Source organism: Hemiscyllium ocellatum, chromosome 14 (assembly GCF_020745735.1).
Source record: "Hemiscyllium ocellatum isolate sHemOce1 chromosome 14, sHemOce1.pat.X.cur, whole genome shotgun sequence".
In the NCBI taxonomy this organism is placed as follows: Eukaryota; Metazoa; Chordata; class Chondrichthyes; order Orectolobiformes; family Hemiscylliidae; genus Hemiscyllium; species Hemiscyllium ocellatum.
In genome coordinates this window covers 18,673,259-18,699,811 of record NC_083414.1, presented here as the reverse complement: position 1 = coordinate 18,699,811, position 26,553 = coordinate 18,673,259, and the positions used below count along the sequence as shown (strand labels likewise).

The window sequence follows — 26,553 nt, the reverse complement described above, 5'->3', positions numbered from 1 at the left end:
AATAGGCTTTGTTCTTTTGTAAATTACATTGGCAACCTTTTATGAACATATCCTGTGACTTGAGACCATGTAAGCAAAAATTGCAAAAATACAACTTGTGGTCTGTCACACTGGAATCTGACTTTACCAGTTTTACCATTTACTGGGAATCATAATAATGTCCTTTTATTTACTGTAGTGGGGAGGTGGTTACACAGAGACTTAAGATACTTGTTTTTAAAAAAAGCCAGGATAATTGAGGATTTTAAGCAGCATATTGTTGTGATCTGGAATGCAATATCTGAAAGTGAGAAAGAAGTAAACGTAAAAACTTTAAAATTCAGTATATTTGAAAAGAAAATGTTTGTGGGACATAAGGAAATAATGAGGGAGTAGAATGAACTGATGTTCTGAACAGCTCAGTTCTGTGCTGTAAAATTCTATGTTTGGGTTCATAAGATAGCATGACTTTGCATTTTAATGTAGTAAAGCATTCCTGCCTCACTGGAAGGGTATCCAACAAAATTAACAAACAGCAGTGGGATGAATAAGTATATTTTGGCATTTGGAAAAAACATTGAATGCACTGAAAACTCTCTGCACTTATTAATTTTTATTTGTGCTAAAGCCAAGTTGTTTCCTCCAAGGGATGGCATCTCCATTATTTTAGCCATATGTTAGCGTAAGACTAGAGGAGTAGCCTCAGAGATATGCTCAAATCCTAAAATGGGATTTTAGGCCAAAGCCTTACAACTCCATTGCAAATGTTATTAATGCATCAGGCAGATGACTAGTTGGGTGCAGTGTTAATTGTCAAACCAAGTGCTGTGGAATATGACAACCTTATGAAGAGAAGTAAAAAGTTTCTGACGTGGAAAGTATTTACTCCTCGACCAATATCACAAACACACAACACATTATTACAGCGCTGTTTGTGGATCTTGCCTTTTGCAAATTGGTTGTAGTGTTTCCTGTTTTACGTCAGTGATCAGTGATATTTTAAGAAGTATCTCACCCTTGGATGTACTGAAATAATGGAAAATGCTGTCCAGAAAGTTAGTTGATAAAGGGTAATACTGGAACCAGTCTTAGTCATATTTATTTACATTGTGAAATATTACATACGTTACCTCCTATTTGAGCTACTCATATTTAAGTTGGAGTCACTTTATCAGTTTTTATTGCATTTTAATGATTAATAATTCTGCAATCACTTGGGTAAAAGCAGGAACATTCAGGAGTATAATTGGCAACATTTAAACCTAGGTTGAAGGTCCCAATGAATTTCAAATCCGTCACTTTAATTACTCAGCCAAACATTACTTTGAGCAAATAATAATCAAATTAACTCACTGACACACCCTTAAATGGGAGCTGCAACAAAATCTTAACTAATGGAATCTTATCAAATTATCATTTCCAGGGCTGATGATTCTCTCTGGTCCCTGAAGTGCCTATTGATTGCTGAAGGCCACAAGCATATGGTGGACATCATATGCTCTTTTTCCCAAGGACATCCTGGTGTGGATGTATCCATAGGACAGGGAAAGGCAGTGTGTCAAATGATGCCCATTTCCAACTGCCCGTCACCCGAAACTGTTGATGGCCACTTCGCTAGGCCCAGGATCAGATATGTATTTAAGTAAGACCCCATTTAATGCCTACCCCTCTACTTATAATTCACCACAATTGACACAGTTATTAGGTGTTGTATACATAGAATGTCCTTACCCTTTCCCTACCCAAATTTCTTTCTACAGTTTCTCTTTCCATTTCCCTTCAGTTTCAGTTACCCACCATAATCCCCGAACCCAGCAAAACATCCCACTACTTGTTCAGACCATTCACTGACTGTAACTGAATAGTTGAGAGATTTTCTAAGGCTGTACATTCGTAAACAATGTTTTCAATTATTAGGTGTTTGAGAAGTCTGAACAATGTTTCTTTGAAGGAGAGCTGCCTAATCTTCAATGTCTCCTCGCAGCTGAGAATATGAGAATTTCTTGGGGTGGTTGGTTAAATAGAGCTGTATTGCCAACTATCACCTATCTGATTTTAATTATTTTTGCTGACAGAATTTGATGGTCTTAAGCTTTTCGCCATGTATGTGAAGAAATGGAAGTATCTGGAACAGGACTGAAAATACAAGAGGGCGTTGGGCGAAATCGGCTCCGAAAGCCACCAGAACGCCTGGAAAAATTCAATCATGGGGGCGACCAATCAGAGAAAAGTCACCCCCGTAAGTAGAATGGACAGAATCGGTGAGGAACTGTTCCTTTAGTCATGGGCTTGTTCTTGCCCCTGTTTGCTGCTGATAGGCTCATAAGTGAACCTATTTTCAGCAAACATGGGAGGAAAGCTGCTTTGACTGGAGGAGCAGTCAGCAGTTAGGAAAGTAAGCGGTGGCAGTCACTGGGGAAATGGGTCCCGTGCTTTTTTGAGATGAAGTGTATGTCAGTGATATTGTAAAATGTCATTAATTCATGCTTGTTACTTCGTGCTAATTTAATAACTGTGTTTAGGAAATTAATGCTTTCCTCGTGTGTTGTGGCTTTAAGTTTACTGGAGGGTTGATAATCACAGAAGTGTTATAGCGCATAAGGTGGCTATTTGACCTATTCTGCCGGCACTGGGTCATTAAATGAACATAACGACCTGGTGCCAATCTCCTGCTTTCTCCCTTTACCCCTTACAAATTACCTATGCCATTGCACAATATTGAGGATATTCATGAGTTGTTCTAATTCTGCTTCTGTCCAATTCCAAATACCTTTTATATTGATGCAACTACAGAAGGTATTGGAACTACGTGATTGCATCAAATAAATGAGTGAGAATGAAAATGGAATCCTTGAAACCAAGAAGTAGCCCTTGAGAAAATCTGATGGAGTGCTATTATTTAGTGGAGGGTAACATTTTGTGTCCTGGATATGGAATTGTATTGATTATCTTGAAATATTTTGTCACATGGGTGGTAAAACAACAAATAAGGCTTTGAGATCTGGAAATTTGGTGAATTAGTGCTAAATGGTTTACAAATTCTCCTAAATGTTGCATACTAATGGCACCAGTTATTACTAATTCCCTTTTTTGGGTCAAAGTTTTGATTCATTTTGATGTAGAATGTTGCTCCAGCTACTTGGTTTACTTCAACCAAGAACTAATGGTTCTTGTGCCAGAGAATTGCAGAAAAATGGACTTTTGCTCCACAAACATTTTATAAAGGTCCAATAAAATGATTTAAGAATATAAGGAATAAGGAGAAGGCCATTTAGCCCTTAAGCCGGCTTTGCCAGTCAACAATATCATGACTCATCATCTCCTTCAACTTAATTTCCCACACTATTCCTGTACCTGTTGTCTTCAATATCTAGAAATCTATTGATCTCTGTTTTGGAATGAATGATCTTCCACAGCTTGTGGGGGTGGTGGATTCCAAAGATCTACGAGCCTTCAAGACCTCTTTTTGTCCTTGTTCCCACTCCATTTGGAGCTGTTGCACCGTCTTTAGGTTGTCCTCTTTCCCATTCTTTTAGGCGCTGCTGACTGTTTCTCAGTCCTCTTCTTTCCCGTTCTTTATTCGCTCTGTAAACAATGTACAGAATAACGCTCCATTTTAGCATTTTTAAAATACATTTAGGCTGTATAGTCACTAATTAAAAGCATTAATTCTCATTTGATTTGATGCAACCTGAACTTGGTTGCCAGGATACCTTTGATTGCCAGGATTAAGAGGCTAATATGCTCGTTCCTAATGTGGGATTATCAGATGAGTTTTAAAAAAACAGCAGTGAATCATTGACAGCACCCTTGTAATTTGGAGATAAGAGTACTTAGTACTCCAACGTAAGATGTAGACAATTGTCTAAAAGTTTTTGAATGGTTAACATGAGTAACCTGTAACCATGTACCACTAATTCAAATAATTGATTCTGTTCTAGGTTTCATCATCCTCTCCAAGCACTCGCTCAATATAAACCAGATTCTGTGAAACTGTTTCCAATCCATAGGTGAGCTTAAAATCTTTTATCCCTTCCATCTGTCATTAAGACCTCCACAACTTTGCTTTTTCTCAACTTGTCAATCCTTTGTGCCTTCAAAAATATCCATGCTTTGATAACTTCTACGCTTAAGTTAATCAAAGTCCTTCTTACTTTGAAAGATGTTCTTTTCTCTGTGTTCTTATCCGATCCAATCTTTCATTCTCCTTTGTAAATGTAATCCTCTATTGGTGCAATTTCTACTGAGACCACTTATGCATTCCTCCATCCTCTCACCATATCTGTAGTGGGAACACCTTTGGCTGCCTTCACTTTATGGAACTTTCTGCCAAACCAGACATTTTCACATGAATAGGTAGGGAATAGACGGATACAGATTACGCAGAGAGAAAAAAGTTTAGTTCCGAAAGGTGTCATATGTCGATCCAGGCTTGGTGTGCTGAAGGGCCAGTTCCTGTGCTGTAATGTTCATTGTTCATTAAACCATTCTGCCCTGCTCATCCTTCCTTGAGAAACCTTTAGAAAAATTACTTCCCTTAATAAGCTTTTCTTGATCCAGAACCTTTCTGGATCTTGCAATATATAGCCCAGCATCTTTTTTCTTTGAACTTTGTAAAGTGCCTGGGATGCTTTTTATATTAATTACATATTCATATCCCTGTGATATTGTTCAAAGTGGGTAAGAAAGAATTCCAGAAAATCCTTGTTTCTTAAATTTGGTACTTGAAACTAGTGTTCAGTTTTCTTCAATTTAGTTTTTCTTTAAGGCTGATGAATTAATTATCCAAAAAAATTAAAATCTGCATGTCACCATCTTGGTACCTTGTCCAGGAGACTTTTTATCTGTAAGCTTAAGTGGTGATTGTTGGCAAGCTATTTAGTAATAGGGACACAGTAGTTGAATATGATCCTGCCATTACTTTATGCCTATGCATGTATTTATTATTCTAATATAAGTCATTGGATTATGAAAAGGAGTTCAATTTCTGGCTGATTATTGACTAGGAGAATCACTCCTTGCTTGCTGAGGGTCATTTGTAACATGCTTAATGTCAGACTGTTGAAATCACCTAACTCTGCACAGATCTGCAGTTGATTCTGAGACTTTCTATTGTATGGCCAAATTATTGTATGTACCAAATAGTCACTGGGTCTTTCTAAAAGACAACATTTTGACCTTGATTACTTTTAAGCTGGAACTAGTGAGGTTTAAAGTTCCACCATAATTGCAAAGAAGTTATCTTAAAGAAGATCAAGCTTCCTCTAATATTATGGGCCTAGTAAATACGTAAATTCATGTGCAATTTGAGAGCAGGATTTTAACTCCGATGTTGGAACTTTGATCCACATCAGTGTTTCCATTTTGAATGAGCTTCACTCTTCAACCCTCCCTTCATGACAAAGCTGTTTGTCAGGTTATCTTTGTAACTATGTTGAGAGAGTAAAATTTGAAAAAAACTTAATTGTGAGCACTTTCCCAGGTAAAAATATCTCAATTTCTTTGCCATCCATTAGTAACTAATCAACAAGGATGGTGGATTATTGATTTGACAAAGTAGTAGTAGTTTATTTCAATCCCCATGCTGCTACTATGCAGCACAAGAAATGTTTGACACTAACGTGTTGCGTCTGTCAGGCTAGAACCATGTTCTGCATACCATACAAATGAGTAATATGGTGTATAAATTTCAATCCTGGTGTGTGCCAGGTACATAGGCCTTGTATCCAAAGGACTGGTGAATTATATCAAACAGCCATCACTTTGGGTAGATTTATAATGTGGAGATCGTTGACTGTACTCCAGCAGATTGTGTTTTCAAAACTCTGAACAAATATCTAATGCTGGATGTCATTCCAAGAATGGACATTACTTGCCGAACAATCCTGAGTGCTAAGAACTTCAGATTATCAGTTGTGCTTGCAGTGTGGCTCACATACATTTATGAGAAGCTATCTATGTTCAAATGTAAACATTTTTTTTTAATTAAACAAAAGCGCAGGAGACTATAGTTTCTGGGTATATTTTCTGTTGAAACACCTCAACCAATCAGAGTTGACCTAACTTAATCAGTATAATTTTCTGATGTGGGATAAATTGTTGATAGCTTCAAAGTTTGGCAATCTTGCATATGCCCTGAATGCAAGACAAAAATCTTTGTCAGCTTGTCTCTTTTTTTCTGTGCTCCTGGAGTAGCTTCTCTATTTTGTATGGCATAAATCAACATGGTTTGCAGCCCTGGTGCCTTGTTTGATTTTGAGTTGAGCTTCCAACCTGATTTTTCTGCATTGCTGAGACCATCACCTTCCACTTCCATAACATGTAACCCTACCCCAATTCAGCTTATCCATTGAAACCGCATATCTATGCCTTTCAGATTCAGATTCCCTACAGTATGAAAACAGGCTCTTTGGCCCAACAAGTCTATACCAACCCACTGAAGAGTAACTCACCTGGACCCATTCTTCTATCCAATATTTGCCTCTGACCAATGCACCGATGCTATGGGCAACTTAGCATGGCCAATTCACCTGACCTGCACAACTTTGGATTGTGGGAGGAAACCGGAGCACCCCAAGAAAACCCAAGCAAGACAAGCAGAGAACGTGCAAACTCCAGCCAGACAGTCACCCGAGGTGGGAATTCAACCTGGGTCCCTGGCACTGTGAGGCAGCAATGCTAACCACTGAGCCACCGTGCTGCCCTAAATGCCATTTATTCGCTCTGAACTTGACTATTTCAATGCTGCCATGAATGGGCTCCTATCTTCCACCTTCATAAACTTGAACTCCGGCAAATCTCTGCTGCTGACATCCTAAATCACATCAAGTCCTGATAGAACCCAACACCCCTTTCCATCTCTGTAATTCTCCGCATACCTGTCAATAGACATCTTTTGTCCAATTCTGCCATCTTGAACTGCTTCAATACTGCTTCAATACTGATGGCTGTGCCAGAAGCTGTTGAAATCCAAAGCTCAGAATTTCAATCCCAGACCTCTTCAACTTGTGTCTCTCCTTTTTTAAGTCATTCTAATCAAGGTTTTGCTTAAGCGCCCCAATATTTATTTGTGTTTGTGTCAAATTTTATTTCATAAAGCCCCTGCAAACCACCTTGGGATGTTTCACTATGAAAGGTGCTTTATAAATGCAGTTTGTTAGCTTGGTGGTGTGGATATGAAGAAAATGAATTAAGTCTGTTCTACTGGACAAACAATGTGCTGGAATTTTTTCTAAACTGCAGTTTAACCATTCGGAATAGAGAGGTTCCCAGACCACTTTGACACTTTTTTTTGCTGTTCTCTCTTTTTGCCTCCCATATTTAAACTGTCATTTGGATACTACCATTCTTTACCCTTTATTCTATTTAATTTGTTCTTCATTGCACTTTCATTCCAAAAGTTGCTCAGTTAGTTATGTAATAGGTACCTTCTTTTTACTTCATCTGCTGAACAACTAGATAATTTTTCCAACTGCTGCTATTCAGATTTAACATTCTGGCAATGCCTCCCTATTGCCATTGACCTGCCACAGTCATTTTTGAAGTGTTTCTGAAAGGAAACTCCACTAAGTTCCTTCTGTCAGTTTATTTGTATCTGTGGCAGTAAAGCCTGGAAGACCTGTCTGTTCAGCTGTTTCTAATGCCTGTGTATCACCGCTTGTTGCAGTGGACCTGAAAAGACCTCCGTGTTGAACTGTGCTAGTTTCATCTGCATCATTATATCTGCATACTTCTAATCATGAGTATTGAATAAAGAATTGGTTTTAAAATGTTTCTCCTTTTAAAGTGATGTAAACCAATTATTTGACATCAAAGTTCATAGATTTTAAAATCAACGAATAAAGTACTGCAATAGCATCCGGACTAGGAGCAGCAGCTGTTGTTTTGTCACAGTTGTACGTGATAAGCATAAGGTTTGTCAATTAGAATTGAGACTGAAAAGAGGCTGGAAGAGTAGGAGCCATAAAGTAGTGCCAGTCCAGTTTGTGTGTTTGAGACAGTGTTTAACTGTGTCCATGTAGGCAGAAAATTTCATTTGTTGAAAAAGCAATAGTGACATAATTTACAGATTTATAACACAGATTCCAGAATTTGAATGCAAAAATGACCTGTGGATGTTGGAGTACTCAAATGAAACTAGAAATTGCTGGCAAAACTCAGCAGAACACTGAAGAATCACCAGACTTGAAATGTTAACTCTGCTTTCTCCCCACAGATGCTGCCAGATCTGCTGACTCTCGCCAGCAATTTCTGTTTTGTTTTAGAATTTGAACAGTTGATCAAAGCCTCCAAATTCTTAATCTATCACATTTGATAAGCCCAATAAACTTTCTATCTCTTGATCCATATCCACTGCACTTTCAGATTGTCAACTGCTTCCATTGTGGTTGCAATGATAGTGAAAGTTTTTGTTTTGGAGACTTGTTTTACTCTTAATATGTTTCTGATAGTCCTTGATAAACTTTTCATTGTATTAAATCAGTAAACCCCACCTGGTAATATTTCCTGTTCTGGTTTACTATCCCTGTATCATGTTTAGCCACCTGATACAGTCTTCATCTGTCTTTTTGGGCATGGAATCATGGAATGGTTATATAAAACAAGGAAGCCATTCTGCCTACCAAGCCTGTGTCAGTGCAGAGCAGCTCAAATGACTTCTGAACATTTTTTTCAATTAATCTTAAGTTGGGAAGCATGTCTGATTTAATCTGAATATTTCATTCAACGATTACTACGTAAGTGAAAGATTTTTCCATTTCCTTCAATTCTTTCCTCATTTGCTAATTCTAAAGGCAGCATCTTTGAACAGCAGCTGTCAGAAACAGATTGTTCTCGTCTCCAAAATAGATTTCCTAGTAGATAAAATGCCTGTTGTTCGGTAGCCCTGCTGTACACAAGTACATTATTACAGACATATAAACCCCTGCTGCCATTAGTTTGTTAAGTAAAGACTTAAATTGATTTAAAATGGGATCTCCCCAATGTGAAAGGTCACTAAAGTGGTTGGTGAATTTGTCCATTGAACTGTGGATGATCTAGTCACATGTGGCCTGCACCCCAAGTGACCCCGAGGAGCCACATTTGCGCTGGGTCCTGAATGTGCTGCTTTCAGGTCTGACCGGAGGTAGAATGTATACACTGGTTTGTGTTTTAGATGAGCATCTAATTGTCATCCATAACATTTGGAACGACTAGATCCATTCCTTCCACTCTGATAATTGAAGAAAAATGTATTTCTGATTGGAATTGAGAACATTTAGCTTCCTACTTGTAGAATCCCAGTCCATATTTGGTTAAAGTTTCAGTTATAATGCAGTGAAGTTAGGGCATCAAGACCTCATATCTTTAGATGTGGGATGTGGTCTTGTGCATTTGCCAAATTTGTTCAAAAAACATGCACATAGATCTTAAATGAGCCTCTCTAATTTTCTGACAATTTGTAACCTCACGAATGTGATAAAGAGAATGCTAGTTTTCTGTGAATGTTTTAATGCAGCAAACAATAATATGATTTTTATGATTCAGTACCATTAGAATTCTGAGGATTGAAAATGTGGCATTATGATGGTGCTTTTTCCAAAGTGGTGTTTAGATTTGAGTTTGTCTGTTGGAACATTTAAATTTCCTGATTTAGAGCAACAGTGAGCCAAAACTTATATAGTGAATGAGAATGGTGCAGTTTTTGTTCTTTTGTTTTTGGTCAGGGTTCTGTTAATCGAGAACCATACAGCTCAAATAGAAGCTAACATTGTAATAACTATTAATTTTGTCTCCACTACTATTTAATCTGGTTTAATCTGACCTTGAACTATTGAAGAAAATATAAATTTGTAATTGTCATTGTTAAAGCCTGTGGTTCAGGCTTTGTAAAATTCCACACGGAGTCACCCATTTCAAACAGAGATGAGGAGTACTGTTTTATCCAAGAGTAGTGAACCTGTGGAGTTCTTCACTGAAAAGGGCTGTAGAAGCTGGGTAATTGGGTTACTAAGTATATTGAAGCCTAAGATAGAAATCTTTTTAATCAGTAAGGGGATGAATGAATTCAGGGAAAAGGAAAGAAAGTGGAGTTAAGGATGGTGGGTAAATTGTTAAGGGGATTCTGAGAGACAGGATCTATAGACATTTAGAGAGGCAAGGACCCATTTGGAATAGTCATCATGGCTTTGTAAGTGGGAAGTTGTGCCTCACAAATTTGATTGAATTTTTTTGAAGGGGTGGCCAAAAAAGTTGATGAGGGCAATGCGTTAGATGTTATCTACATGGACTTTGGCAAGACCTTCTACAAGATACTACATGGTAGGTTGTTGAGTAAGGTTAAATCTCACTGGATTGGGAGAGCTGGAGGATGGTGGTAGAGGATTTTTCAGCCTGGAGGCTGTGACCAGTGTTCTGCCACAGGCCTTGATGCTGGCTCCACTGTTATTTGTTATTTATATCAATCGTTTATATGAGAATTTAGGAGGTATGGTTTTTAGGTTTGTGGATGACACCAAGATTGGTGGTATAGCGGACAGTGAAGAAGTTATCTGGGAAGGCAGTGAAATCTTGATCAACTCGGCCAGTGGGTGGGGAATGGCAGATGGAGTTTAACTTAGATAAATGCAAGATGTTGCATTTTGGTGGGTCAAACCAGGCCAGGATATATATAGTCAATGTTAGTGCCTTGGACCCGTTATAGAACAAAGAGACATAGAGGTACAGGTTCGTAGCTCCTTGGAAGTGGAATCACAGGTAGACAGGGTGTTGAAGAAGGTTTGAGGCATGCTTGCTTTCATTGATCAGAGCATTGAGTATAGTAGTTGGGAAAATTTGTTTCAACTATACAAGTGGTCACGTTTAGAGTACTGCTTGCAGTTCCAGTCACCCTATTGTAGCAAGGATCTTAGTAAACTAGAAAGAGTGCAAAAAGATTTACTAGGATGCTACCTGGACTGAAAGGTTTGAGTTATAAGGAAGTTGGATAGGCTTGGACTGAGGGATGACCTTATAGAGGTCTATAAAATCATGAAAGGCATAGCTAAAGTAGATAGACAACAGCTTTTCCCCATGGTAGGGGAGTCTAAAATTGGAGGGCATAAGTTTAAGGTGAGAGGGGAGAGATACAAAAAGTTCTATAGGGGCAATGTTTTCATACAGGATGGTGAGTGTCTGGAGCAGGCTGCCAGAGGTAGTGGTGGAAGCAAATACAATTTTGTCTTTTAAGAAACATTTGGACAGGTATATGGATGGGATAAGGTGCAGAAGGCTATATAAATATAGAAAATAGGTACAGAAATAGGCCATTCAGCCCTTTGAGCATGCACCACCATTCAACATGATCATGGTTGTTGGTAATGTCTCTCCATACCCCTTGATGCCTTTTATCTGCAAAGGTTCTGTCCAGCTCCCTCTTGAATATATCTAATGAACCAGCCCCAACAACTTCCTGTGGGAGAGTATTCCACAGGTTAACAACTCTAAATGAAGAAATTCTTCCTCATCTCAGCCTTGAGTAGCTTACCCTTTATTCTTAGACTGTGACCCCTAGTTCTGGACTTCCCCAACGTCGAGAACATTCTTCCCACATCTAGCCTGTCCAATCCCATCAGGATTTTATGTTTCTATGAGATCCCCCTTCATTCTTCTGAATTCCAGTGAGTACGTGCCCAGTTGATCCAGTCTTTCCTTGAATGCCAACCTGGGAATCAGTCTGGTGAACCTTCGCTGGACTCCCTCAATAGCAAGAGTGTCCTTCCTCAGACTAGGAGACCAAAATTGCACACAGTATTCAAAGTGTGTCCTCACCAAGGCCCTGTATAACTGCGGCAAAACATACTTATTCCAATACTCAAATCCTCTCCGTATGAAGGCCCTCCTCGCTTAGCTTTCCTCACTGCCTGCTGCACCTACATGCCAACCATCAGTGACTGTTCCACTGTGACACCCAGGTCTCATGACACGTCACCTTTTCTTAAACTGCCAAAATTCAGATAATAATCTGCCTTTCTGTTTTTGCAACCGAAGTGGATAACCTCACATTTATCTATATTGCATTTGCCAAGTATTTGCTCACTCAGCCAGTTTGCCTAAGTCAGTCTGCAACCTCTTAGCATCCTCCTCACAGCACACACTTGCCACCCAGCTTAGTGTCATCTGCAACTTTGGAGGTATTGTATTCAATTCCTTTGTCCAAATCGTTAATGTGTATTGTGAACAGCTGGGGTCCCAGCACTGAACCCTGCAACACCCTACTTGTCACTGCTGCTGCTCTGAAAAGGACTTGTTTATTCCAACTCTCTTTCTTGTCTGCCAAACAGTTCTCTATTCGTGTCAATACATTATCTCCGATACCATGGGCTTTAATTTTCTTTACTAATCTCTCTTGTGTGGAACCTTGTCAAAAGCCTTTTGAAATTTCAGATACACATCTACTAATTCACCCTTGTCCGCTCTTCTGGTGACATCCTTAAAAAAATTCCAGAAGATTTGTCAAGCATAATTTCCCTTTAGTGAATCCATGCCGAGTAGGACTGATTCAGTCACTGCTTTCCAAATGCTCAGTTATTACATCCTTAATAAATTGACTGAAGCATTTTCCCAACACGATGTCAGTCTAATTGGCCTATAATTCCCCATTTTCTCTCTCCCTCTTTTTTAAAAAAGAATGGGGTTACATTAGCTATCCTCTAGTCCATTGAAACTCTTTCAGAGTCTACAGAATGCTGGAAAATTATCATCAATGTATCTGCTATTTCTAGGGCCATTTCCTTCAGTATTCTGGGACGCAGAGCATCAGGCACTGGGGACTTACTGGGCTTTAATCCCCAATACCATTTCCCCAGTACTGTTTCCTGGCTAATAAGGATTTCCTTCAGTTCTTTCTTCAATACTTGATCCTGTTTCCCTTAGGATTTCCTGAAGGTTGTTTGTGTCCTTCTTAGTGAAAATAGATCTAAAGTATTTGATCAGCTGGTCAGCCATCTTTTTGTTGTCCATTATGAATTTACCTGTTTCTAATTGCAAGGGGAAAGTGAGGACGGCAGATGCTGGAGAGTCACAAAGTGTGGTGCGGGAAAAGCATAGCAGGTCAGATAGCATCCAAGGAGCAAGAGAGTTGATATTTCGGGCATGAGCCCTTCATCAGGATTGAAGGGCTCATGCCCGAAACATTGACTCTCCTGCTACTCGGATACTGCCTGACCTGCTATGTTTTTCCAGTGCCACACTTTTTGACTCTAATTGCAAGGCATCTAACATTTATCTTCACTGGTCTTTTTCTGATGAAAAAAATGTAGACCAAATTGTGGATCAAACGCAGGCAAATGGGGCTAGTTTAATTGTGGAACTGGGTGGCATGAGCAAGTTGGCTGACGGGCCTGTTTCCATGCTGTAGACCTCTATGATTCTGTGATTATGAAATTAGTCTTTATCTCATTGAATGACAGTTGCAGACTTGATGGGCTGAGTGGCATACTTATGCTCCAGTGTCAGGTAGATTTTTATTATGAAACCCGGAGGGGATGCTGCTCCAAAATGCTTTTAGACGGTTGGGACCAGGGGCAGCGGAAAGGCACCAGGTTAAATCATTTTTAAAATCTGCACTTAAAGGTGGTGTTGTAAATGTATTTGGCAGTCAGCAATTTGTCTCAATTTCCTATATTATTGACTGGTTTCTTACAAATAGAATTGAATATTGATTGTACTGTTTCTGAATGAAATATGGCATTCTATCCATGGGTGAGGGTTTCAATTGGACAAAAACTGAGATGTGATTGAGTGAGGTGAAACTATGCAGTTGGAAATAAGTTGGCTGATTGATGCCACGGATATGTGGCAGGAAGTTCAGCTTGGTGTCAAATTGTTTTATAAAACACTTCTACAAAACACTTTGGATCAGATGCAAGTATAAGTTGTTAAATTTATTAAGGTTTTTGGATTCCAGTAACAAAGTGAAGACTAATTTTTCTTGATTTATTTATAGAAGAGAAGTTATGCATAATTAAATTTTCTGGGTAATTGAGCTGAAACTAGATAATGAATGCGCCTGTGCATCCATGTAGGTGGGAAGCTGATCAGTCTGCTCACTGATTTACAGGCCAGAAGAGAGATGGAAAATAGAACTCCTTCAGATGTGACAAGTATGACAGCTTGCTTTGTAAAATAAATGAAACAGCTGCTGTTTTGGTTTCTCTGTTCACATCAGCCTGGCAGTTCTCACTTCCTGTTGATTAAAAGGTGGCTGAATTTGTGATGCTGTTTACCTGAATCCAAAAATTTTTGCATGAAATAAAGTGACAAATATATTTTTGATTAGTTGCCTTCATTGATTTTCTAAAACATGCTGTAGAAGGATTGTGAACAAGTGAAGTGCCATTTTTAAATATAGGTGAAAAAAATGTGCATTGTTATGATTGAATTGCATCTATATTCTTCTAAAGAGCATAAATTTTGTCAACTTTGCTATTTGCAAGTGATTAGGCTAATGTCCTCTCTCAACTAGGCTGGTTTCGATGCTCTCCATCCTCCCCAGGACAATTTACAGTGGCAGATGTACTGGTGAGTCAGTTGTGTTAGTTTCTAGCAGTATGTCAACATAGAGATGCAGTAAGTGGTTGGGATACGTGGGTCGGCTAAGTTATTATTTAACTGAGGCAAAATGGTGGATCTGTCCCAAGATTCAGGAGTGGCTCCGGTATAGAAGTTAGTTATAGACATCTGACAAACTGTTGAGGTCCATCGCTTATATTTAGCTCACTGTTTGTGCTGCAAATGATCTCTCGTTCTGCAGATAATTAAATGTAATTTTGTCCAGGATGTTTCCATTTAATATTCTCGTGGTTTGTCAAGCTAAATGATTTTTAAGTACATTTAAAATGTAGTTTTAAACTAAAAATGGTGCTTTTATTTAACATAGGTGGGGTTATTTTCCTGATCTTGTTTAACCCGGATATGTCTCTTGCTTTAGTAGTTCACAGGAATTTAAAATCTTTATTTCCTCATTCTCTAACTCTCGTCACAAGTTGCACAGCTTTTGTAAGGAGTTGCTAGGTGTGTGGGTGAATTTAAGGTGGAATCTTTTCCCACTTTTAATAAATTTTACTCTTTTGTTCCCATTATTGTCTTCTGATTATCTGGGTTAAAAGATTGAAAGTCTGTGGGGAAGCTACAAATTCAGACAAATTTTGGAGCATATTGGTCCATCTCACCCCAGACTCTTCACCATTTTATAAGTTCTGTTGAATAATGATGTGCTATGTTTTTCAACCCAGTAACTGATGTCACAGCTTCCTCTAGTGGCAGAAAAATGTAACATTGTCTCTTATTCAGTTCATTTCCCACTCATCATTTTTACAAATTGTGTCTGCATGTTCTTGTCCTGATTATTTTGGAATTTCAAGCTGTATTCTTCACAGTTACTTGCTGATATGTATAGTAAACATAAGCTTATTTCAATTATATTTTCCAGCCAATGTACTCTGCCTATAAAACAACAGTGACTGCATTTCAAAATAGCTGTTTGGTTGTGAAGCATTTGGGATGTTCAAAGGACATGAAAGGCAATATGTAAATGGAGATTATTTCTCTTTCTTTCTGCCTATCAAATAAGAATACAATCTGCACGACTACAATATCTGGTCCTGCATTAGCTTCTCTTACCTTGCCCTCAATGTTACCGTTGCTGTTTGTCCCATCTCCTACTTCCTATCTGCATTATGTCCCCCAGTAACATCATCTTTCACCAACATCTCTCACGAGAAATCCGCTACTTTTATCTTGTGTAATATCCAGTACCAATGAAGTTTCTCCCAGTAATGGCCTCAAGTTCTAATCACTAGTCACTAACTCCATCTCCCTGATTTGTTCGGTACCTGAGATGCCACCAGGCTGTTTGCAACGCGTTCATCTCGGATGTAGGGTTGCTTGCTGAGCTGAAAGATTTGTTTTCAGATGTTTCGTCATCATATTAGGTAACATTATCAGTGAACCTCCGGATGAAGCACTGGTGGCATGGCCCGCTTTCTATTTATGTGTTTAGGTTTCCTTGGGCTGGTGATGTAATTTCCTGTGGTGACATCATTTCCTGCAGTGATATAATTTCTTGTTCTTTTTGCAGGGGGTGGTAAATGGGATCCAAGTCAATGTTTGTTGATTAGAGTTCCGGTTGGAATGCCATGCTTCTAGGGCTAAACACAGAACGTGGACCATGCCACCAGTGCTTTATCCAGAGACTCACTGATGATGTCACCTGATATGGTGATGAAACGTCTGAAAACTAACCTTCCAGCTCAACAAGCAAACCTACATCCAGAATCTCAAACTGAGCTACAAATTTTCTCAAAACTTGCTACTCGTTCATCTTTTTTGATTCTGAACTGAACTTCTGACGTACTCATCAGCATCTTTTATTTTGTTTTCAACCCTGTTACTTATCCATTTTTTGTTATATGCAGACTCAATATTCCAGTCAAAAAAAATCCAAAGAACTGCAGATGCTGGAAATCTGAAACAAAAACAGAAATAGCTGGAGAAACTCAGCAGGTCTTGCAGTATCTGTGGAGAGAAAGCAGAGACAGTGTTTCGGGTCCAGTGACCCTTCTTCAGAAGATTGTAGCTAGGAGAAGGTTGGTATATATGCTGAAGATGAGGAGGAGTAAACAATAGGTGGAGATGGAGCTCAGAGGGAAAACAGCGGTGGGACAGACAAAGGAATGGATAATACTAAGCCAAAGAGAAAGAAAAACTACTGACTGGCATCCTTAGTGGGTGAAAATGGGTTGGCTGTGGTTTTTTTCTGCTTTTATTTTGAATATCCCAGTGTTATCCTGGCTGGCCACCAATCTTCCATCATCCTTCTTTTGTTGAAAATGCTGTTGCCCATTGTCTAACTCATCTCTGCCTCATCGCAGTAATCCCTAACCTGCTTTGGTTTCTGATCTTTGAAATGCCTTGAATTTAACCCTTTCACGCTACTGTTCAAATCTATCTGTGGCCCCACCCCTCCTTATGCCTGACCTCTTCATTCCATACAATCTCTGAGAAATTCATTATTTAATTCTGGCCAGTTGTGAAATCCCAATTTATTTGTCCTACTGGTAACAGTTTTACCTGCAGCTGCCTTGGACTCAAGCTTTGGAATTTGAACACTAGACCTCACTTTTTCTCTCTCCACCTTCAGGATGCTCCTCAACCTATCCTTTTGACCAAGCCTTTGGTCATCCTTCCTAATTTCTTTCCATGTGACTCTGTCAATTTCTTTATCTGAGTAAACTTCTGAGAAGTGTCTTGGGAAGTATCACTGCAATAAATTTGTATAAATGCAAGTTGTGATCTGCTGTGTGATGTGAATACATTTAACAGTATTTTCTGTGCTGATTGAGTTGGTTACTGCTTCTAATTTACATTAATCTCTTGGATTTGGAAACTCAGCACACATTGTTCAAATTTTCAAATAATACCATGTTAGAACAACATTGATTCTATAAATTTGGGAAGTATAAAATGTACTGGACAAAATATATTGATAGGTGAAACAATAAGGGAAATAAATATATTATCAATATCAAGTGCAAAAATTAGGAAGAAAATATGAAATAAATGAGAAAAATAAATAATTTTCATTTGTTTGCATTTCTTCAAGATCATGAAAAGTATTTCACATCTAATTGTTTACTGTCCTGGTGTTGTGGCAATCATTTGGTCATGACCAGCTCCAGAAAATAGAAAAAGTAGATGAATAACCAGTAAATTAATATTCTTAATGGTTTTGGTTGCACAGCTATCTTGGCCATGACACTGTGGGAACTTGGTGATTTTCTTTAAGACCCAAATATATTTTACATTGATGCAAAATACAAGCTAAAACGCTGAGCTATATAAAAAGAGTCATCAGGAGAAGGCCAATCGACAAAATAATGTTTGATCTTTTCGCCACAGTTACAACTTATTTTACCTCTTCCCCCATCTTTCTTTATTCTCTTTGAATCCAAAAATCTATCAATCTCTCCTTTGAATATACATACGTACCTCTCCTCAAGTTTCAAAGAGTCACAGCTCTTTGAGTGGAAAAAGACTCATCCCACTCCTACATAACTGATCCCTTATTATGAGATATAACCACTAGTTTTAGATTTCCCTGCATCTTAAAACATCTTTAAGAAAAAGTCTTAAATGTATAAATGCTGTCAAGGCCCTTAAGTATTTTATGTACTTCAGTGTGACCACCTCTTATTCTTCTTAACCGTATGGAATGCAGGCTAGTCTATTCAGTCTCTCCTGTTACAACGATCCTCGCATCACAGGAAACAGTAAGTGAATCTGTGCATCGTATCCTCTCAAAGGTTATGGTGCAGTGGTAGTGAACCTTACTTTGGGCCAGAAGGTCCAAATTTTAAGTCCCACCTGCCCAAGAGATGTTCTAAAGTGTTTAAAAAGATTGATCAACAGCTATTTATAATTTGAAAGTTGTTCCCCCAATGTTGCAGGAACTTGCACATTTGATTTGCTTTTAAATTTTAGTTTTTAGCAACCGAACCATTGTAATTATTGTTATGTTCCCTTAGTTTTCTGTGCTCTGATGGTGTTTCATTCTTCGTTCTCAGGATGGCAGGCTATAACTATTGGAGTACTGCGAGGATCAGTGCTGGGACCACAGCTGTTCACAATCAATACAAATGGTTTAGTTATGGGGACCAAATGTAATATTCCCAAGTTTGCTGATGACCCAAAACTGAGTAGGAGTGCAAGTTGGGGAGGATATAATAAATCTTTAAGAGGACTTGAATGGGCTAAGCGAATGGGTAAGACATGACAGATGGAATATAGTAAGAATAAGTGATAGATTATCTACTTTGGGAGGAAAAGCAGAGTATTTCTGAATGGTGAAGGGTTTATATGCAGTTTTGGGTTCTTTGTGGAAGGAAGGATATACTTGGCACAGAGTAAGTGCAATGGAGGTAAGCCAGACTAATCCCTGGAAAGGTGCGATTATTTTATGAGGAGAGATTGAGGAAACTGAGCCTGAATTCTTCACAAAGAATGAGATGTAATCTCATTGAAGCTGAGAAAGTACTTACAGGCTTGGCAGTGTGGATGTAGGTAGTATGTTTCCCTTGGCTAGAAGTGGGGACATATTCTCAGAAAAGGGTTAGGCCAATTAAAACTGAGAAGTGGACGGATTTTTTTTCACTCTCAGGGTGTTGAATCTTTGGTGTTTTATATCTCAGAGAGCTGTGAAATTTCAACCAAAGAACAGGTTCAAACTTGATAGCTTTCAGGGCTCTAATTATATGCAAGGATTAGGAAGATAAGCAAACAAAAGTGGCTTTGAAGTAGATGATCAACCATAATTTAAGTGACCCTCGATGAGGTGAACGGCTTATGAATGTTCCTATGATTTTCAGTACACAGTCAACAGTTTGAAACATGATATCCAAGATGCTGTCTGTGGAAGAGAAATGGACAGAAAAATCGACAGGTTCTCTTTCCTTCAACATTTATGCTTGAATTTCAAGAGAGTCTTTTTAAATTGACTATGATTTTCAATTACCACCTCAAAAATATCGACTTTCAGAAACCAGTATCTCTTGAAGAACATACGGAGTCAGAATGCTGAAATATACTGTGAAACAATGAGACTGTATATACCTTTTGGAAATAATGCCACAGGACAGAACTTTATCATTTTGCTCCAACTTAATTTACACAGCACATTGTACAATGCCTAAATAACATGACTGAGAATTTAAATTTGTGTAAATTCTTTAATTCATATTCTTACTTTGTTTTTCAATCTTCCCCTCTTTTGCAGTTTCCCTCATGTCCATGATCTACTCGCAACACTGTGGCTGCTGGGCCTCGGTGTGGTCAGGCACTGTGCTTCGGACCCCTTGATAAACACAACTTGGTGTTGGACGTCATGAGCATAGTAATTCCATTGGGAGTTACTACACCAGATACTTCATACTCTGATATGGCTGCTGGATCAGAGTGAGTATCATTTGGAAAGCAGAGGAGACTGGGCAGTGGGTGGTAAACAGGATCATTTTTTTGTGGGAGGTTGGCAGGATGGATATTTTGTTTTGATGATGATGATGAATGCTCTTTAAAGCAGAAACCTTGAGAAGGCACTGTAGCAGCATTATGTATAACATGCTGAAGAACATACTTTAGGATTTTAAACTGAATATTCCTTTTACATGTCGACACAAGGCTTTTGTAACTACTGTGTTCTACTTTTGTTGCCATATCCATGGCATATTACTAATTATTTGATTCCCAACTTATTTCACCTTCCCTATTCAATAATCTCTTCCCCCATTTCTCAGAAAGGTTTTCTCTGAATGGCATCAGTCATTTATATTTATCTGAATATTTACCTATTTACAATTGACAACTGAACAAGATCTATGCTTCAGGCCCAAGACTGTGTTAGCAATACATTAATAAGTCCACCACAGTATAACAAATCAAATATATAACTTGCCCTGATCCTCTCATCAGCTTTCAATCTTAACCTCAACACCAGGAGTTATAATTCTCAAAACAAAACGCTGATAATATCTGTGCATCTCTTACACTTGACTTTAACAACACACACACACATACACACACACACACACACACACACACACACACACACACACACACACACACACACTCTTCCTTACAAAGCTAGGCACATTAGCACAGTTGTCTGCTCTTCCATTCAGAAGCTGTTTTATGTTTCATGTTGACTGCTGAAAGGCTCGCTGATGAGCATGTGACACATAACATTTACATGCTCAGACTTGAGGTAATGACCTTTTCAACAAGAGAAAATTTAACCATCACCCATGGCATTCAATGACATTACGATCCCTCAGTGAGGAGTGAGGAACTTGCTTTGTGTTGCCCAAATCTTGCTCATCATTACAAGGCACAAATCAGGAGTCTGATAGAATACTCTCCGTTTTTCTGGATGAGTGTAGCTTCAAAAAAACTCAAAAGTTCAATATTATCTAGGTCAAAGCAGCCCATTTGATTGGCATCCCATCCACCACCTTAAACATTCACTGTCTCCACCATTGATACACCTGGTAGCATTGTTTACCATCTACAAATTGCACTACTGGAACTTACCAAAACTTTCCCCTTACCATCTACCACTTAGAGGGGCAAGTGCAGCAGAGGGGAATGTTACCACGTTCAAGCTATTCTCACTTGAGAATATGTCACTATTTCATTACTGTCACTGGTGTAAAATCCTGGATCTCCCTTCCTAACAGCACTGAAAGTGTAACTGCACCACATGGACTGCAGTATTTTAATATGGCAGCCCACCACTGTCTCCTCAGAAACACTGGGTTGGGCAAAAAGTATTGTCCTGGCCAGTGAAACCTACATCTTGTGGAATTTTTAAAACAAGGCCTCATGAGTGCTCAAACTTTGGTATACCTGGTTCATCCTGCTGTATCCATTGTGGTGGATTCTGTACCTAAAGAAATGGTCATTTTATCCTCTGTTAATATTGGTTTTGCTGCTAACTCTAAACTTTAAAGAACGGAGTGTGTTTTCTGATTGCAGAGTAGATCTGCCAGAATCTTTTCTCAATTGGATTAAATTGGTATAACCTGGAATTAGTACAATATTTGGACAAATTTACTATAAATCAAGGGCTTGGGCTAAGTTGGAATGGGGTGTCCGATTGCTTATCAGTGGTCAGTGTCATATGTTTGTATGTGAGAAATTTGTGTGTATAAAATGGATCTGATGATTAAATCGTTGAAAAGTCAGTATCATGGTTCTCTGATGGTTACTGATTGGGGTAGAAAGTGGTTCAGGTTTTAATTTTGCTCGCTGAGATATAGGTTTGATCTCAGATATTTTGTCACCATGCTAGGTAACATCATCAGTGAGTCTCCGTTGAAGCGCTGGTGTTCTGTCCCGCTTTCTATTTATGACATTCACTTTGCTGGTTATTAGTCATATACAAAATACCCTGCAAGGACTACAACAAGCACTGCATCGGACAGACAGGCAGGAAGCTACCCACCAGGATACACAAACACCAACTAGTCACCAAAAGACATGACCAGCTATCACTAGTATCCTTACACACAGATGAAGAAGGACACCACTTCAACTGAGACATCCATCCTAGGACAGGTTAAACAGAGACGCGCATGGGAATTCCAAGAGGCCTGGCATTCATATTGTAACTCCATCAATAAACACATCGATTTGGAGCCCATTTACCAATCTTTGAGAAAAAGAACCAGAAATGTTATCATCCATCTTAACAGACCAAGTTACATAGACAGAAAGTGGGACAGAACACCAGTGCTTCACCGGAGGCTCACTGATGTTAGGTAACATGGTGATGAAACATCTGAGAACACACCTACTGGCTCAGCAAGTAAACTTACAACCTGAACCTCAGTCTGAGCTACAAATCTTCTCAAAAATGGCAAAGTAGAAAGTGGTATTTGAATTTGGGGTAGTGAGTGGACAGCCTTGATTTGGTATTAGGCATTGTGTTTCTTTGTAGTTTGCAGTCAGAAGTTGGCTTGTAACTTTGATTTTGCACATAGAAACTTGACAGAGTTCCTGAGTCTCATCATTTGCACTTGTGTCTGGAGAGCATTATTTCTAGTCTGCTTTTGACTACTTCCTTGAGTGTGTTGATTGTCCAACAATGGTTTCTGGAAATGTCTGGTGAATGTTTGTTTTTTTAAAATGGTGTGCAACTCTCATAATGGTGGCATACACCAAACTAGCTTATTTACTCCAAGATGTCTATGCTGGCTTTTGTAGGAGCAGTTTTGCCATTCTTCTCCCTTATCCTCACAGCCTTGCATATTTTCCTGTTCAGATGATGATCCAATTCCATCTTGAATGCCTTGATTAATCCTGCCTTTAACGCAATCTCAGGTTGTGAATTCCAGTTTTAGATTAGATTAGATTACTTACAATGTAGAAACATGCCCTTCGGCCCAACAAGTCCACACCGACCCGCCGAAGCGCAACCCACCCACACCCATTCCCCTACATTAACCCTTCGCCTAATACTACGGGCAATTTAGCATGGCCAATTCACCTAATCTGTATATTGTTTGGACTGTGGAAGCACCCAAAGGAAACCCACGGAGACATGGGGAGAATGTGCAAACTCCACACAGTGGCCTGAGGCGGGAATTGAACCCCGGTCTCTGGCGCTGTGAGGCAGCAGTGCTAACTGCTGTGCCACATGAATCGGCTTAAGTAGTATGAGTTCATCTTTTGCCAATGGCCTTAACTCTAAAATTAGCTCTTGCAAACAAATATCCACTTTTAGTATTAAAGAGCAATTTTGTATTTTTATGAGGGGGTTGATGGAATGGATTTCACAATGATGTTTCTGTTGCAATGTCTGGTAATTTATTTGGTAGAAATAGACTCTTGAACATTTCACACAACCTGATTATGTTTCATGATTCTGTATGAAAAGCAAGGCTAATAAACCAACTTTTTTTTGCAAACTGCCTTTAAACGCCCCCATGCTTTAAATGTGTACAATGTCTTTCTGTTCAATCTTCCTTAATTCTATAACACTGCAAAATGACAAGATCAGTGGCGTTAACTTGTCCTAAAATTGTGTTACAATTCATTAACAATTTAATTCTTAATAACTTAACTCTTAACCTATGAACTTGTACTAACCCACTGGCTCTTTCAACTTACCTTTTGCTCATCACTTCCAACCTTTTACTCGCTCTCTGTCCCAATTGCAGTGCTTGCTATTTGTTGGCCTATCTGTTTGGTTCTTGTCTCTTGTTCCTTGCTGGTGAGCTGGAAACAGTGAGCAAGAGAGCTGGATGGGTGGTGAGCTGGCATGCCAGGCAAAGTGGTGGCATGCAGTAAGGCTGTAGAGGGCAAGCAGAAAGCGAAAGGAGCGTTGAGTAAATGCTGTTTTCATTGCAGCTCAGGGTATTGGAGCCAGGGAAAGAGAAGAAGAGGAGGAAGAAGCTCGAGTTTGAGATTTATCTACCAGTTTGTTGGGTGGGAAGTGAAGGCTTTCTGTGGAGGCTCTCTGCTTGTTGTTCAGTTTCGGGGAATCAGCTGGTGTTTATTATTCAATCTGAGTGATAGCTTCAGGCTCCAGGAATTGACACAAGTGAATTTTGGCTGTTAATTCCGCCTGATTAATCATGTCAGGCTTCTCTGTCGCCTGTTTATTTCATGTCCTGGGGGAATCTACCATTTCTTTGCTGATGGGCTAGAGTGGCAGTAAACCTCATTTAACCATCGGGATGTGCGTGGGTGTAACAATTAGGTGATTGGCACTTGATATATTGTTCTGCTGCTGTGCAACTTAGAGGGAATACTGCTTCTTTTTCTTCAAAACTTTTGGTTGTTTGGTCCAATTCACTCAGTGTCCCATCATAAGATAGCCCTCTTGTGTACGAATCAATCCAGTGAACCTCTGTTGCATTGCCTCCTGTGCAAATACCTCTCTATATCCTTTCTTAAACATAAAAACAAAAGTACATACAGTATTCCATATATGGTCTTATCAAGGACTTCGACAATTATTGGAGAGCTTCTTTGGTTTTGGTATTCCATTCACCCTCACTGTCTGCTTCCTGAATGTTAACCAATCTTCCATCTGATCTCATAACTACCTCTAACTCCATGAGCCCTTGGCTTGTGAGTTTTTTGTGTGGCGCCTTATTGAATGAATGGAAATTCAAGTATATATATACTGGCTGCTCTATATCTATCATTAGTTACACATTTAAAACAAAATAAATTTGTCAATAACAGTTTCCATTTCATAAAATCATTTTGACTTTTCTCCTCGTACTATAATCTCCAACATGCATTGCTTTAGTTTTTTTTAAGCAGGTTCCAGTGTTTTTGTGACAGTTTGACATCAGACTAACTGACACTTTGTTTCTCCTTCCTTTCTTAAAATAATGGTTTTATATCTATGAACTTCCAATCTATTGGGGCAGTTTTAAAATCTAGGAAATTTTGTAAAATTCTAACTTGTGTATCAATTGTCTTCATTGTTACCTCTTTTGGAATTGTAGGTGCAGGCCATCAGATGCTGAGTGAGGATTTGTAGACATTTTAGTTTCTTGAACTTATTAAATAATTTTTCTCTTGTTATTAGTTGCTTTACATATCTCACCTTATTAGCCCCGTGGTAGCTCTTTATTTCTGTTATGTACTTTATATCCTCTCCTGTGAACACACCCAACATATTTGTCACAGTCTTGCCATCTCCCAAGACAATTTCTCCTGTCTGTCCCTCTAAGTTACCAAAGTTTATGTTATTTAACCTTTTTTTTAACCTTTAATCCACTTATGAAAACAAATGGTAAAGAGTTTGCACATTCCTGGCTGGTTTGCCATCTTTCTGTTTTATCCTTTTTAATGAACTTTTTAGACACCTTTTTTCTCATTTTGTAAAACTCTTCCAATCATCAAAAACGGAATCATAGAATCATTTACAGCAGAGAAGGATTCCATTTGGCCTATTGAGTCCATGACTTCTCTTTGTAGATAAACCAACCCATTCCATTCCCTTGCCTTATTCCCAAAGGCATACAGATTTTCTTTCTTCACCTTGCTTACAACTGTTCTTCACTCTAAAACCCTCTTCTGTGCTGCACATTTACTTTTTACCGGAAGGTATTTTCACTGAAATGTTTTGAATATTTTATTAAATGTTTACCACTTTTTATTTACCTCCATTTCATTGAACCTATTTACTCAAATCAGCTGCAGCCACCTACATAGGCATGAGAGGAGAGCTGACACCATTTCAGTTTCATGCTTCTTGTTTCTGACTGAAATATATCACTTTCAAAATTAATATCGAATTCACTTTTATTAGGAGCCTCAATGTTTTGTTTGATTTCATATTCTTATTTTCTAAGATGTTATGCCTCACAGGGGTAGCATCCTGTAAATTAAGCATTTCGGTTGCCAGAGTTGTGACAAAAGTGAAAATGTTATCAAAGAATGTGAGGTCAAGTACAGGTGGAAATGATAGTTAAGTATAAAGAAAGCAAGTCTGGGTTTGTTTTCACTAGAACAGAGGAGATTTGAGGGGTGACCTGATAGAAGTGTATAGATTGCGAATGTCATGGATAGAGGGCTTTTTCCAAGGGGTCAATTTTTAGTAGACACAGGTTCAAGGTGTGGGGAGTAGGTTTAAAAGAGATGTGTGAGGCAAGTTTTTCACACAAAGTTTGGTGACTGCCTGGAAAGCACTGCTAAAGGAGGTGGTGGAAGCAGACACAATAACAGCATTCAAGAAATACCTGGATGAATACACGAATAGGAAGAAAATTGAGGGATACGGATCCTGTGAATGAAGACCGTTTTAGTATGGATGGGCAAAATGTGTCAGCACAGGTTTAGAGGGTCAAAGATCCTGTTCCTTTGCTGTATTGTTCTTTGTTCAAGAATGCAAAGCTCCCAATGTACCTGATAGACCTAGGTTAACAGAAAATTATGGGCGGCACGGTGGCACAGTGGTTAGCACTGCTGCCTCACAGCGCCTGAGACCCAGGTTCAATTCCCGACTCAGGCGACTGACTGTGTGGAGTTTGCACATTCTCCCTG

At 38.9% G+C, this 26,553-nt stretch overlaps 1 protein-coding gene across 11 annotated transcripts in view; it reads left to right on the top strand.

Moving 5' to 3' along the window:
- setd5 (SET domain containing 5) overlaps positions 1 to 26,553 on the top strand; it is a 159,949-nt gene that overhangs the window by 36,526 nt on the left and 96,870 nt on the right. For 4 of the 11 annotated variants that reach the window (XM_060835440.1, XM_060835439.1, XM_060835429.1 and 1 more), the window contains exons 2-4: positions 2,055 to 2,218; positions 3,921 to 3,989; positions 19,769 to 19,947. In XM_060835440.1, coding sequence (XP_060691423.1) covers positions 19,877 to 19,947 — 71 coding nt within the window. In that variant the 5' untranslated portion in view covers positions 2,055 to 2,218; positions 3,921 to 3,989; positions 19,769 to 19,876. Of the gene's footprint in view, positions 1 to 2,054; positions 2,219 to 3,920; positions 3,990 to 6,588; positions 6,615 to 14,461; positions 14,518 to 19,768; positions 19,948 to 26,553 lie in introns of those variants that run through there. The other 7 variants (XM_060835435.1, XM_060835437.1, XM_060835431.1 and 4 more) reach the window with 6 other exon arrangements.